This window comes from Doryrhamphus excisus, linkage group LG4, assembly GCF_037039965.1.
Source record: "Doryrhamphus excisus strain RoL-2023G ecotype Guam linkage group LG4, RoL_Dexc_Guam_v1.1, whole genome shotgun sequence".
In the NCBI taxonomy this organism is placed as follows: Eukaryota; Metazoa; Chordata; class Actinopteri; order Syngnathiformes; family Syngnathidae; genus Doryrhamphus; species Doryrhamphus excisus.
Genome location: NC_136360.1, coordinates 5,701,750 through 5,717,269, shown reverse-complemented (window position 1 = coordinate 5,717,269; position 15,520 = coordinate 5,701,750). Strand labels below are relative to the sequence as shown.

The window sequence follows — 15,520 nt, the reverse complement described above, 5'->3', positions numbered from 1 at the left end:
CTGTATTTCTGTTCCCTTGCAGAAATTATTCATATAGCTGATGATCCACAAAAACCCAGATAAAAAATATTAAATTATTTTATAGTTTGACCTCAATTAAGACAATAAATTGCCTATTTGTCATTCCGGTGAGCAGCTCAAATGCAACTTGTGTGTGATAATGCGTCCATCTGCAGGTTGAACTTGATTGAAGTCTTTAACAAGACTGCAGCTGCAGCAGCGCCCAAACATCTTCCGCCGAGGGTCGCATACACAAACATTGAAGAATGTGGGGCCGCTTTGATGTTTTTCCTCCATGGATTTACTTTATCTTTTAATAAACACTACAACTCCTCAATAGTCTAAGGTAAAGATGCCATAACCTGCTAAATATATTTCAATAATTATCATTGCTGATGTAATATGTGTTCAAACATTTCTTTTCAATGTGGCCCCGAATCCTCTTTCATTTTATGTATAGAATATCCATGAGGGGGTAATAAAAATACAGCTGTGGGACGAAAATACCTCCCGTGACGCACTTTGGACACCCATGATGTAGAGCCTCGGTTTCCAAAGTGGGGTATGCGTACCTGAATGGGTACTCCAGTGGTCATGGGGGTATTTTAATAAAAATGAAAAACAATTAGCGCAACACAATTACGAATGTGCCTGAACACCTCACAGTGCATCAATCAAGCAGAAAGGTGACAGAGCATGAAGTTGTTCATTGCTCTATGAACAAAAAATAAGCTTTATACATTAATGTTTCACCTTCAGATTTAATTTATATTGGTGTTCCAATTCCTGCACATTGCAGCAGTGAAAACGGTTGTATGGTTTTGTTGTTTTTTTTTTGTTTGTTTTACTTTACCATAACTATCATGCTCAAATTCAAAGGAAGAATGCCAACATTACTGGAATTAAAAAAATATTTAGGATGATTACTTATTTATCAGTGCTCATGTGAAACTATCAAAATATGACCATGCAAAATACACATTTGACCTGAAATTACTGTTAAATAAATTGACCAATTATGTTAAATATTTCAAGTTAAGATTAAAAACTGTGTTTTTAAGTGTGAATGAGTAAAGGGTACATATCTGAATGATTAAGAAGTTTGGGAACCACTGATGTAGGGCAGCATTTAACTTTGCCCCGCTGGGACACAAAAGTGAGCTGAGCTGAAAACACACCTAAGACAGGAAACGTAGAAGATAAATCGCATGTGCTTTTGAAAGTTGCCATAAAATGTGTTTTGGGAGTTTCTATTACGTTTCCTATCAAATGAGGTGTTGTATGACACTGATATCAATACATGTGAAAATAATATTCCGATATGTTTATACGGTGAAAACAGCTGCAGTCATCCTCTTTAGATGTGGCAAATATATATGATATACGTATGTATTATAGCCAGGCTATATTTCAACACAACAATAAACGCCTCCTACGTCGTATAAATCAACCACTTAAACATAAGTGCTGTTTTTTTTTACTCTTTAAAAAGTATTTGACAACTCATAAAATAACCATGTGTTACTTTATTTTTTTTTCTAAGCTTTGCACGTGCATGGGCATGTGTTACTATCGCTATTGTTATTTATTCGTTGCACAAAACATTCTTTTTTAGAATATAATAATTTAACATACACTTATACGTAACGACCAAACGTTATTTTATTTCAGGAGTTCAGTTCAGACAAAAAAGGCCATGCTTATTAAATGCTTAGATGATCGATAAGTTTACATGATATTAGATTTGGATCAAATTTGTCCAATAAAAGTGTACCTTACTGTATGTTGATTAATATGATGAATTTACTTAATATTATTTATTTTTTACTATTATATTTGTGAACGAGGCTGGCGTCAGTGTTATCTAAATATATAAGGGGCGTTTTTTTATTTCTGCAATTAATAATTCAGTGTTGTATAGTCCATATGATGCATTCAATGTGTCCACGCTCCGTTACTTTGCATCTCATTCCTGCTGTGGTCAGTGGAAGCCTGAACGGGTTCGCAATGACTGATTTGTTTTGCTGACAAGGCCTTTTAGTGGCTCCACAGCGCACTGCCACACGTGTGTTTATTTACATTTACTCTAGACGCGTATTGCCTAAATTGAAATCGAATTACATTTTATCATATGGCAAGGGAGAACCGCAGCTAATGGTCTCAAATGTTTTTTGGTATGTCATTTCTTAATACACACATTTAATTGCGAGTCTGAAATACAGCATTTTTCTTTTTCATGCAAGTATAAACCACTCCTTGTGTATAGTCATGAAAGGCCCCATTGTGGTAGACTTTTACTTAGAATTTAATTTATAATAACACTGCTTCCATCCTGTAGTATTTATCTATGGACTTATAAATCACTCCAATTAAAAGCATGGCACTTTATTATTACAAACATGTTTTGATTCATGAGATACGATGAATAAAATAAACAGCACAGGCCACAACATTGGGGGCTTTTTAAGGTAGTATATGGAATATGGATTTTTTTTAAAAAAATCACTCCTGTAAAAATAAATTAGTAAATTAGGATAATTTAAAGTATCTTGTCAGCAAGCCGTCTTTTAAAAAGAGGATGAACTTACGTGTTTTGGTGTTACACACTTCTGGACCAAAACAGCATAATGTCCATTAAGAAAATATTCAAAACTAAATAATGCAAGGAGGAATATATTAAAGTTATTATTTTAAAAAGATGCCGTGGCTCTCAGAACTTGCTGCAGTCATAAACAAAAGCTCCTGAGGTGCGGTAGATGGACTGAGTGGACGGGAAGGCCATCTGACAGCTATTACTCCCACTGACCGGGGAGCTGTTCAGTCCGATCCTCTGGGACTCGAACATCTCCCTCACAGAGTGAATGTTCTGCTGCTGGGACGGGTATGCCGCGCTCAAGTGGCTCAGGTCTCCGTACCAGGAGGCGAGCCTGCCCTGGTGGGGATGGTGGCCCTCTTGGCCCGCTGGGCTCGCGGTGGTCGTGGTGGTGATGCAATAGTCTGGCAACGCCTCGTCCACGGTGCTGGAGGTTCTGTCCCCGGTGTAGAAGCTCATGGCCTGCATGTTGCAGTGATAGGTGGAGTTCGTGGAGTTCTGGTTGCAGGTGGTGGACGTGTAGGAGCAAGTCTGGTTCGGGGAGTAGTTGAGCGCCAGGGAGGTGGTCGTACCTGTCCTAGAGGAGGTGATGAGAGACGGGGAGAGCTCCCCCTGAGGAGACCCCCGCAGGGACGTCATGATGTTGTCCACGCTGAAGCACTGCGCAGAGGCCTGGCTGTGGTGGTGCTGGCCGGACCCCTCCATGCTTAGTGGCCGACTGGAGGTCACGCTGTGCGGGCTGCCACTCGATACGCTGCTGCAGTCGGGGCTTTCGATTTTAGGAACGGCGTTCAGAGCCGGTGAGGTGGATTGAGGCGGCGAGGAGATCCCGTTCTCCGTCTTTATATCCTGGATGAGCACAGGCTTCACAGGCTCTTGTTCCTGGGCCGGGGTGCGGCCTCCTTGGAGCTCTTTGCTCCGCTCCTCCTTGTCCTTCTGCACGTCTTTCTTCTTGAACCTCCTCCTGCGCCTTAGAAAGCTGCCGTTCTCGAACATGTTGTAAGAGTCCGGATCCAAGGTCCAGTAACTGCCCTTTCCGGGCTTCTTGTCATCTCGGGGTACTTTGACGAAACACTCATTAAGAGACAGATTGTGTCGGATGCTGTTCTGCCAGCCCTGTTTATTATCCCGGTAGAAAGGGAACCTCTCCATGATGAACTGATAAATCCCATTCAGTGTAATCTTCTTCTCCGGTGAATTTTGGATCGCCATGGTGATGAGAGCGATGTAACTGTACGGTGGTTTCACCATGTCTTTAGGTTGGTGCTGAAGGTTATACGCACGGGCCATACCTGCCTGGTACTGGTCGTGGGCTGCGTGGGAATACATGCTCATCGGCGCAGGCATCCCGGCGTAACCACCGGCTGCGCGGTAGTAACTCTGTTCGCTGCCGATGTACGGCACAACCCCCAATGAGTTCGGGCTGGACACGGAGTAGCGCGCCTGCATGCTGCGCAGTGCGTAAAAAAACGTCCAAAAGTCCCTCTCCGATTGTCAGCGAGCGCTCAGGTTGTTCTTTTCTTCTTCTTCCCCGTCTTGTTCCAGTCTGCCACAGTGCACCGGAGACTGAGCAACATTTGGGAAGCGAGGAGGCTGAAAAGTGCCGAGTGTCCGCACAGCTACAAAAGGTGTGGATATATAAATATATATGCACATAGGCACTCGAAACACTTTTACTCCCTTTTGACTGCTCGGGCTGCTCCTCCCCGAATGTGCACGTCATTATCCAATTGGAGGACGGAGTCAAACATCTGGGTGGAAAAAAAAGTTGCCCTTTTACCATCCCACACATTACCTCCCCATCCACCATTATAGGAAGTTGTTAAAATGTCAATAAAACACGATATACTACATGACCAATGATTTACATATATTATGCCATATATTATGTATTAGTATATACATATATACATCAAAGTGAGCAATCATCTGTGCTGGAGCATCTGAATAAGTCAAAGTCATAAATTTAGGACAAAATAGTCATACATTTCTGAGAATAAACTGACAACTGACAAAAGAAAAGTGGTAAATTTACATGAGTAAAGTCCTGCATTTATGATAAAATAGTCAAAAACTTATGAGAATAAAGTCATAAATTTAGGACAATGAAGTTGTAAATTTACGAGAATAAAGTCATAAATCACATTACTGCCAAGGGTAGCTTGGTGGAAATAAATTCCCCACATTAGATGTCATCATTCATTCATTCATTTTCTACCGCTTTTCTTCACGAGGGACGCGGGGGTGCTGGAGCCTATCCCAGCTGTCTTCGGGCGAGAGGCGGGATACACCCTGGACTGGTCGCCAGCCAATCACAGGGCACATATAGACAAACAACCATTCACACTCACATTCATACCTATGGACAATTTGGAGTCGCCAATCAACCTAGCATGTTTTTGGAATGTGGGAGGAAACCGGAGTACCCGGAGAAAACCCACGCATGCACGGGGAGAACATGCAAACTCCACAGGTGGAGGGTGGAGTCGAACCATGGTCCTCCTAGCTGTGAGGTCTGCGCGCTAACCACTTGCCCGCCGTGCTGCCCTAGATGTCATCATTAATTGTAAATTTAAGAGAAAATAGTCATAACTATCAGAATCAACTCATACATTTACAAAAATAAAGTTGTAAATTTACAAGAAAATAGTCATTAATATAAGAGAATAAAGTGGAACTTTATGAGAATAAAGTCATACTATTACATGTCGCACGTGTGAGAAAGTAGAGCATCGCTCTTCAGGATGGAATGAAACTTTCCTGTTGTTTCAGGCAAACTCATTCATTCATTAATTTTTTACTGCTTATCCTCATGAGAGTCACAGCTGGTGCTGGAGCCTATCCCAGCTGTCTTGGGCGAGAGGCGGGGTACACCCTAACCGGCCACATATATAGACAAACAACCATTCACACTCACATTCATACCAATGGACAATTTGGACTCTCCAATTAACCTAGCATGTTTTTGGAATGTGGGAGGAAACCGGAATACCTGGAGAAAACCCATGCATGCACGGGGAGAACATGCAAACTCCACACAGAGATGGCCAATGCCCGAATCTGAAATGTGTTCCACCTGTTGTGTGCTTTATCCCCCATAATGATTGACAGGCCCTACTCGTCAGTCAAGATTGCATGCTTTAAAAGAGCCATTGCCAGGAGTTTGCAGGTGCCTGACTACAATTTGAATCCAGTCTATTCATCAATATTTAAACTATGTACAGTAGAGAAATATTTTAACCAGTAAGTAATATTCCCTTTGTATTTTGTATTACTTATGTTGTTTTTTATATTTCTGTGTATATACATATATATATATATATATATATATATATATATATATATATATACAAACAAATACATGTCTATATTTGTCACAATTAGAAGTTAAACTTTAAAAAGTGGTCCAAGTGGACTGAATGGCGTTTTTTTCATACGCACAAAAACAGTCCCCGAGAAGCAGTGACGTGCGGTGACGTTCATGGCTGGCGAGGCATTTTTTAATGATAATTGCTGGATTTTACGTGACGTTACATTCGGTTGTTGTCGTCACAGGCTCAAAGACTTGTGTGGGAAACATGTAGCTATAGACATCATGTAAAATCAGAGCAAAATGCTGCAGACATTCAGAAAATGTTAAATATATACAGTGTATAGAAATATTGTGTATGTATATATATGATTAGCCATCATAAAAGGAAAAAGTAACAACCAAAAAATGCAGAGAAGGGTGGCTACTGAACCTGTCTCTCTCGTCGAGTGATGCCAAGTCTGAACACGCTCTAGTTTACAGTGAGCAGCAACAAGCAAAATTTACACTTAAAAGTTAAAACATAGATAGAACTTGAAAATGTAACACAAGGAAAGAATTTTCTCATACCATGAAACTATGCACTTTTCATTTCTTCATACTGCTTATAAATGCGATAAATTGCATATATAAATACTAACCCTGTATACTGTACAAGATCGCATTGTTGACACATGCCTGCATTCGGGGGCTCTGTGCAACTTCTTTTGATGTTTCAGATTATCAAACAAATTGAAATATTAGTCAGTGACAACACAACTAAACAGAAAATCATCAAGGGAGGAAAAAAACCCAAACCTACGTATATAGCCCTGTGTGAAAAAGTGAGAAAGTTTTCCCACCCTTAGCAACAACTGCAATCAAGTGTTTGCGATAACTTGCAGTGAGTCTCTTACAGCAATCTCATCTTTGCACAATTCAGCCACAATAGAAGGCTTTTCCAGCAGGAACCGCCTTTTCAAGGTCTTGCCACAGCATCTCTTTGGCCAATCCAAAGTTGTTTTCTTCAACCATTCACAGGTGGACTTGCTGGTGTGTTTTGGATCATTGTCCTTCACCACCTAACTGGTGCTTGAGGTCACAGATATTCTCCTTTTTTCTTCCTTTTTTTGGGTAGACAGCAGAATTCATGGTTCAGTTTATCATAGCAAGTCTTCCAGCAAAACAGCCCCAGACCATCACACTACCACCACCATATTTTACTGTGTGATGAAGTGTGATGTTACCATTATGTCAGATATAATGAGACACACACCTTCCAAATGTTATTTTCCCAAAGGTCTTGGGGATCATCAAGATTCTTTGTGGCAAAATTTAGACTAGTCTTAATGTTCTTTTTGTTCAGCAGTGGTTTTCATCCTGGACCTCTGCCATGCAGGTCGTTCTCATGGTGGAGTCATGAACATTGACCTTAACTGAGAGAAGTGAGGCCTGCAGTTCTTTGGATGTTGTTGTGGGGTCTTTTGTGACCTCTTTGATGAGTCGTCATGGGAAGGTTCCCCACTGTTCCATCTTTGTGAGGCAGGTCCTATTTAAGTATTTATTGTATGTTTCTATTTGATTTTCTTTTATGTTAATATGACAGGTGTTTATACATTCTATGATAGCTAATGTTAGCTAAACTTTGCCAAGTTGCTATCATTAGCTAACAGCACTCGTGTGCGTGATACCTGGAGTGTGGCTGGCAATGTACGGGCAGGAGGGTGGAATATATTGCTTTCAGCAAATTCAAAAGTTAGCGGACCCTATGCCAGCTAACTAAGCTAGACGGCACCTTTTAATATTTTAAATTTATTGTAATTTGTTCCTCAAATAACCTCAGGAGACACTGACCGATAAAGATGTTTAAGAGTCACATTCTCACTAGCTTGATTGTTGTGTCATTTGCATGTGTTATGTTTTATTGTTCCATGACACGTCAGCCAGTGCACAGAGCTGCGACACCTGGGAGGCCCAACCACTTACAAGCCGTGGAGGAGTAGTGCCCCCTGCTGGTAACATTACGTACATACAATGTCATTTGTATAGGTTGTGGATGACGAGCAGCTGCTTGACATGGAACACAAAATTGTAGGCCAACCATAAGGACTAGCTTCACAACCAACCAATTCTTGTTTCATTATTTGCATATAACAAATTATGAATGAATATACACATATAAAAGCGATATTCGTTTCGTATTGACATTGATGAAACAATACAAATACTTGGTGGAGTAGCCCTTCCGTATGGTACTTTACTGCCCTCTAGTGTCTTGAGCGTAACAGTGCATCATAAGTTCAGCTAAACGGCAGTGTAATAGGTAAACACGTGAAGGAGCTAGCTAATTTGTAGCTAGTTATTAATTGCTCGCGGACAACTAAGATTTCCTCGACACTTATGGAAATAACTGAGGAAATTAGCAAGGCTATAGCTCTCGGAAAGTGTGCAGCGACACTATCCATTGATTTAATAAAAACATTCAATACAATTTAATCACAATGTTAGTTCTAAACTTGGTAAAAAAAAATACAGGAAGCAGCAAACAGGAAGCATTTTGCCAAGCTAGAAGAATATACAGGGTCCCTCGAAATATTTTTCATAATTTTTAAAAGAAAATTTTTATCTTGAAAAATACACACCATCACAATGGACATCCAAAAGCGTACATTAATATGACGACAAGTCATATTTGCGACACGTCACAGTTGATGCACTACATTGCGGCTGATGTCACAAAGTTGCAGTTAGCTTCATGCACAATGCCATAGAACATAGTCTTTTTTGGGGGGTGGGGGGGGTCGAGCATCAAGATGAAAGTAGTACATATATATTGAATATCATTGTAAGTTTTATCATTTTGCCTTATAACCTTTCTAAATATCATGTGCATCATAACATGCAAATTCACAGCTCACCGCTTTTTCTTCACTTCTTATCTTTTTCAGGATCACATGGACTAAGTAGTTGAGAGGGAAATGTGGATTGTGACCAAACACTGGTAAGTGAGAGAGGATGGATGGATGGGTCGATGTTTTTCCCATATGAAAGTGCGTTTTAGCAGCTCTTCTCTAACTTCGTCATCAATATTGTTTATATTAAGGGCCTAATAATAACACTGACCGAATTCCAAGAAAATTGTGCTTCCCTAAAGGAATTTGGAATTGGTTTCCAAATAAATAGCTGCCAGTCATCCATGTGCAAAGCATTCATCTTTTGTCAAGTGCTGGACCAAGACTTGTTGCTCTCAAGGCCATACTGATCTGTGAAGCATATAGTGAAGCATAATCTTTTTCTACCACATTCAGAATCTTGCCGTGTTTGTTCCATAAAACAACGGCACGAATGGAGTGACCCCTTTTGCCAGTCATACAGTCTCTTTTACTTGGTGGGTGGAGGCGGGGCCGCTAGCATCCACGCAGAGTGTAGAAGAGTGTAACAGCAGAAATTAAATTAGCAGATTGCAATATATTGTCATGCATTTTTTCATTGTCTCATCTTTTTGTTTCAACACCCTTACTACACATCATTTGCAGCATCTTTGAATGTGTTTTATGAATGCCGTTTATAAATGTTTATGCTTGAAAATGCTAAATTTAGTCAATTGGCCTACGGCACAATGTAGAAATCAAATTAAACCCAACCAAATGTGGAAAAATAGAGCAAAAAGGCAGTATGTAAAGAAAAAAAGTTGAAATATTGATACTAATAATACCACAAAGCTTTGTCCTGAAGTAGATATATAACATTATTCTAGTCAAAAGCTGCCTCTTCCTGCACAAGCCATAATTTCATAACTGGCTTGTGCCCTGCAATTTCTGGCGACCAGTCCAGGGTGTACCCCGCCTTCCACCCGAAGTCAGCTGGGATAGGCTCCAGCATATCCCCGAGACCCTAGTCAGGATAAGCACCATAGTAAAAGGATAGATGGATGTTTTGGCTTGTCCTGCAACTCCATTGCACTGCAGCAACCACAAGATGACGCTATACTCCACTATATGAATATGCACCTTCTAGTATACTGTAGCTAAGGAGACCAATTCATGTTTATTTGGATTTAAGATGCCCCTTTATTTTGTTAGCATATTCGTGTATACGTTTTTCATGAAATATTGTTTTACGTGATTGCTGTTCCTTTTTATCGGTTATCTGGTAGACCTCATGTTTTTTCTTGCACTTCATCATAGCATAAAGGTAGCATGGGGATGCTTACAACTAAATGTATTGAGCTGTTAGAAATCTAACATTTTTTTAAAGAGAGCATTCATGGGAGCTGTCTGATTACTGTGATGATAAAAAACTTATATGTTGATTAAACATAAGAGATGGTGGTCTTGTTCCTATAGTTTTCTAGTAAAGACAGCCACCCAAGTTGGCGTTCTGTTGGTCAGATGATCCAGCTCAGCTCCTTGACTGTGATTTGTTATTGTTGTTTAGTTCATGTATAAGCAGTAGTCTTTTCAAGGTAGACGTGAAGCCGTATGCTGATGTTGTATATGTTGTTTAGAATTCCTGTGTTTGTGAATGCACCAGGGTGTGTGTGTGTGTGTGTGTGATTGGTGGATAAAGATGAAGTGTGGTTGTTGCTGCAGTGCAATATAGTGATTGAATTGAACGCTGCAAAAAGAGTCAGTGTCTGTATAAACATTGCAATGTCAGACCAGCGACCCACTGGGAATATGTAGTATAGCTAAGGAGTAAGAGATCACCTTAAATATCTGCAGTTTATTATTCTCGGATGTAGTCATCTTTTGCATATTTTAAACAGTTTTAGTCCGCTTGTATTTTCTTCCTCTTATTTGTGACACACTATGTGCTATAGTCCTGTTTTCCGTTGTCCAAATGATGACAGGTAACAATCACATTTTATGTGGATGCAATTATGGGCCTACACTTACAAATGCAGTATATCCACACAACACTTCCATCATAACACATTGTTTTGTTATATATTATTAGTAGTATTATTAATACATAATTATATTATTTATTGTGATGAATGGGATATGCACACCATGAATGCAAACTAGTAGACAAGAATGCAGCAACATCTTTATTCAGATATGTTACAAAAGGCATCGCTGTAGAATAAGTGCAATGTTTGTTGCGGTTCATAATAAAGCGCCGCGTGTAATCACAAAACATATATACATAACCATAATTTGTTAAAAGAAGAAACACTCAATAACCAATAAGAACCCATAACACAATGTCCTAAAATGGGCCTTTAACCCCCAAAATGGAAGTGTGTCAGGTAAACAGTAAAGTAGCAAACTCATTTGCAATATAGGAGTTATTTTTGGTTGATATATGTCCTTATATTTGTACAATTTACCATGAACACAGTACGGGAATGTACATTACAGATCTTTGACATTAATTAGTATTTTAGACAAAAAAAAGCACCATCAGAAATATGTTCTATGGGCTCCACTTGGTCTATGGCATTCATTGTCTTTATTACAGTCACAGGTGAGCCCATCATTTCCCTTTTAGGCAGAAATGGGAACTTTTGACTTCTTATAGGTTAAAAATGTATGTTTTCTGAGCTTCTTTTCAAGAAGAAAATGCTTGTCACTGTTGTAGACAAGGTGTGTATTTAAGGCCACGGTGGTTTCTTCATTGGTTTTCCTTTTAATGCACATTTGGTCAGGTCCACTAAGAGGCAACATGTGAAAGTAGTCATCGCGGTATTCATTCTCCAATACAACCCATCTGAAAATAGTCCTTTGTTTCAAGGCTGACGTGCAGTTTGACTGCAGAGTCTGTCTTTTGCATCCAGACTAATGACAGAAGACAGCGCTCACATGACACACGGCTTGATGTCCTGACACACACTCTGAGGATGATGATGATGGTGGTGGTGGTGGTGATAATAGGAGCTGCCAGCCGTGGGGTGGAAGGACGAGATGCCGTTCAAGTTGAACACAAATTCTTTCCTGTCACAGTGGCTCTGATAACGTGGAATCCCCACTGTGGAAGGAAACGGGAGAGATTCAATCGTATTAGGTTTCAGTATACTCATCTAACAGTGTAGCATAGTATAGGGGTTCAATTTCTTGATCCTTTTAATGGCTGGTATGACTACAAGTATGTTACAATGAACACAACAACATAGAATGCCTAAAAACACTGTCTTTGACGACATAAGAACTTATGTGATTTTGGTTATTACAAGCTATTTTTGCTAACATTATATTGGTAAAAAGAAATATAAAGAAACATTTTCCACGAAAGAAGCATATACTAAAATCTAACAATGTGGTGCCATTTTTCTATGTTTCATTTGGTAAAAAGGCTAAAAATAATCCAATAATAATAACAATAATAATAATAATACTATAATAATAATAACAATAATAATATACATTTTTTTCAGGATACTCCAAGACTACAGGTTTAGTGAAAAAACAGCCTCCATGTCAGTTAGTTCAACTTTTTCTCCTCACTTTCTTGGTAATTATATTTTTAGATTGAGCCGTGTGTCGCAAATGGCCCCTGGGCCACACTTTGGAGACTCATGATAAGCATACACACACACTATATACTTTACATATATGCTTAATTCCCTGCACACAGATTAAATTTTTTACTTTCTTCATAATTTTTATGATTGTTGTTTTATAGAAAATACCATATTTAGTATGTTATAAAATTAGCAAAATTGCCCACAACTTCCTTTTGTAAACTATAGGTCCAAAAATGCAAAAACTTCTTGAGCTTTTATGGTTTTATCAATATTTTTAAAAGTCATTATTTTATCAGGCGTCACCCTTTTTAGGCCGTGACTTTATTTTATACCTCCCTTGTAAATCTAGTATTTAAAGATCATGTGACCTGGTGGTTGTTTATGTCAGTTAGAGAGCTTCCATTTCATTTGTAAGAAAGAAAGAACAACTATGGCCGCTTGTGGCTTCATCAAGGTCATAAGGACTCCATATATGTGGCTTTTTATTTTTCCACACCAAGACATCAGACTTCATCCACGACTGGGCCACAACTCCTTTCCCAACCTTCCCTGTCCCTTTCCGGAGACACTAAGGTGTTTGTGACTGACAGCACTATGAGCCATGCAGGTATATAGCACATACCCACCAATGTATTTATCCTTCCCACGGGCTCAATAAAGACGCTGCCTTAAAGTCGAACAAGGCCTCCCGTCTCTTGTGGATACATGGAGGTTAAAATCCTCAGCCGGTGTGGTCCGAACTGCACAGTCTTTGTTTAGTTAACCTCTGAGACCCTTTCAGACTCCAGTGTGGGCTCCTTGTCTCGCTGAAATCCTCAAGACTTTAGTAAAGCCCGGCTGTGTTGTGTTCAAGTAAATGAGCGTGACTTGGGAGGTCAATTAGGTATCTCCAAATTGCTTTAAATAACCCTGAAGGCTTTACATGCAGAGGATAGAAAGAACATTTTTCATTCTGACGGATTTGGGCTAAAACCGATGACTTAGAAATCGAATATTTCTAGTTTAATTACTTTTTTTAAAGAAAGATATCGCACACAATTACAAACTAAAGTCGATGCAATTAAATCGTTAATATTTGTCAGCTTATAATTATTCGTTGAATTGTTATTTTTACCCCCAGTTTGAAGCAGAAATTTACAATTTATTATTTAATGCCCCACTGCAAATTAGGCCTGCTTTAAAATTAGTTTTTTTTTTCGTTTATTGCTAAGAATGGATAATTTTGGTACCTTCCATGTCGTTTGTGTGGCTCTCTCTGCCGTTTTGGTGAATGTAAGTCTGCTCCAGGGAGTAAGGTGACATGCCGGGGTAGAGAGAAGATGATGCGGGACTGCCGGAGGTTAAAGGCTGCTGTTTGATGTAAGGAGACCCGCCAGAGGTGGTCCAGTGTGCGGATGTACTTGCGTACGGGGAGTGGCCGTCCAAGGCGCTAGCAGTGGCAGGGGACGACGGTATAGGACTGCTGCTTCTATCGGGTCCGTACTCTCCGTTCGACGGGACCGGGCAAGTCGCCATGTAAGTGGATCCGGGGCTCGGTGACATGTGGGGTACATGATGGCCCCCGCTTAGCCCATCGTAGCCTCCCGTCATTGAATTGCTCATCATATCCAAATTGTAGCTGTTGCTGTGGCAGGCGAGCGTTGCGGATGGAGTTTGGAAGTCAAAACTTTGCGGCAGAATGGAGGTGCTAAATCCAATGCCGTTCATCATTCGGTACATGGGTTTAAGGGCTTGGCATTTTCTTCTGAAGCCTCTCGGTCTGCGCCGAAATGAGCCCTCTTCGAACATGAACTCGCTGCCGGGATCAATTGTCCAGTAGTGGCCTTTCCCTGGTCTACCCAGTCCTTTGGGCAACTTGATGAAACACTCATTGAGTGAAAGATTATGCCGGACTGAGTTTTTCCATCCCTGATATGAGCCCCTGAAGAAAGGGAACCGGGCCTGGAGGAACTGATATATTTCGCTGAGTGTCAGTCGTTTCGTGGGGGAGCTTTGTATCGCCATCACGATGAGAGCAATGTACGAATAAGGGGGCTTTTCCGGTCGACGTAATCCGGAGTTTGTCTTCTTTCCTTTGGCGGCGGTGGACGAGCTTTCTGTAGCGGCTTGTGTGTTCAGCATTGCGGGATGCAGAGCGCCGGACACCGGGCTGGATCTCACAGGAAGAGGATCCAGCTGCTGTTGAGGGGTCTCGGTCGTCATGTCCACTTAATGCTTTGAAAGTTATATAATTGCTGATGTTCCAGGGCCAATCTCCCGATCAGAGATGCTCTCCTCGCAGCTCTAATCAAAATGGAGAAACTCTGTCTCCAGTCCAGTTACGCACAACTCGCTTCTCTGACGCAAGACGGGTACACACACGGTCAGAGAAGAGGAAAAGGAAGCCAGAGAGGCGGAGGGGGCTGATTATCCTCCACCGTATCGACTATATTATTGTCCAGGGGTTTCAACTCGACAGAGAGGTTCCACTGGGTGTCACAGTGGAGCTTAAGTGGAGCAGCATGGCGAGCCGGGTGGCGATCGAGCGCTTCAACAATCACTCAAGTGGAGGAAACGCGAAAAAGCTTTCTCGTCTTAGTGCGCGCTAGTCCAGTCAAACAAAGCGTGGCCGTTTATCATTTCATAAATCCTTCTTCCCTCCATGAGACCCCCACCCTCACCACTCTTCTTCAAATCTGACTGAAATCGCTGGCCAAGAGAAGCACCCCGCCCATTTGCTTGGCCATATCTGCGCCATTTACTCCCTGCAATCTGCAGCTTTTCTCTATCTTCAACTACACACAATTATTGCAACTATTAAAGTTGCATAATAAAGCCAGTACTATATTGTAGTTGGGACCAGATAAGATTTCCTTACTAAACACTGCCATGACCCACATGCTGACATCTTTGAAAATGCAAGAAATTACAACAGCCTTTCTTATAATCGCTAAAGTTAGCGCCTAATTTCCTCTCTTAATGGTCTGGAGGATAATGAAAACAAACCGCGGTTGGTGGACGATCGATACAAATATCGATGGCGTCGATACCAATCGTAGTAATCAGCGTGATGAGATTGATATTTTGATTCTATTTTATCTTCACACATCCGTTTCTTTGGTGGTATTTTCATATTATTTCGTGTGTTCAGTTAATAGAATATATATGCGAAAACTGTACCTCTGAGTAC

General features: G+C 40.6%; 2 protein-coding genes across 3 annotated transcripts; both read right to left on the bottom strand.

Annotated features, from left to right (window-relative positions):
- Positions 1-2,500: 2,500 nt before the first annotated feature.
- Positions 2,501-4,283, bottom strand: LOC131129919 (forkhead box C1-A-like). The gene has a single exon (XM_058073864.2). The coding sequence runs from the start codon at positions 4,040-4,042 to the stop codon at positions 2,711-2,713; it is 1,332 nt and encodes a 443-aa protein (XP_057929847.2). The 5' UTR covers positions 4,043-4,283; the 3' UTR covers positions 2,501-2,710.
- A 6,663-nt stretch (positions 4,284-10,946) lies between these two features.
- LOC131130029 (forkhead box protein F2) lies at positions 10,947-15,001 on the bottom strand. 2 transcript variants are annotated; one of them, XM_058074075.2, is made up of 2 exons: positions 13,581-15,001; positions 10,947-11,855 (listed from the first exon to the last, which is right to left on the bottom strand). In XM_058074075.2, exons 1-2 carry the CDS (start codon positions 14,551-14,553, stop codon positions 11,686-11,688), a joined length of 1,143 nt encoding a protein of 380 aa, XP_057930058.2. In that variant the 5' UTR covers positions 14,554-15,001; the 3' UTR covers positions 10,947-11,685. The 2 variants fall into 2 exon arrangements, 1 of the variants encoding a protein (XP_057930058.2); XR_013627216.1 differs by lacking the exon at positions 13,581-15,001 and adding an exon at positions 12,978-13,265 and having other exon boundaries at positions 11,709-11,855.
- Between the last annotated feature and the right edge of the window lie 519 nt (positions 15,002-15,520).

Coding starts and splice junctions, on each gene's coding strand:
- LOC131129919 (XM_058073864.2), bottom strand. CDS start 4,042: ATGCAGGCGCGCTACTCCGTGTCCAGCCCGAACTCATTGGGGGTTGTG.
- LOC131130029 (XM_058074075.2), bottom strand. CDS start 14,553: ATGACGACCGAGACCCCTCAACAGCAGCTGGATCCTCTTCCTGTGAGA. Junction 11,856..13,580: donor CCACACAAACGACATGGAAG/GTACCAAAATTA, acceptor TTCCTTCCACAG/TGGGGATTCCACGTTATCAG.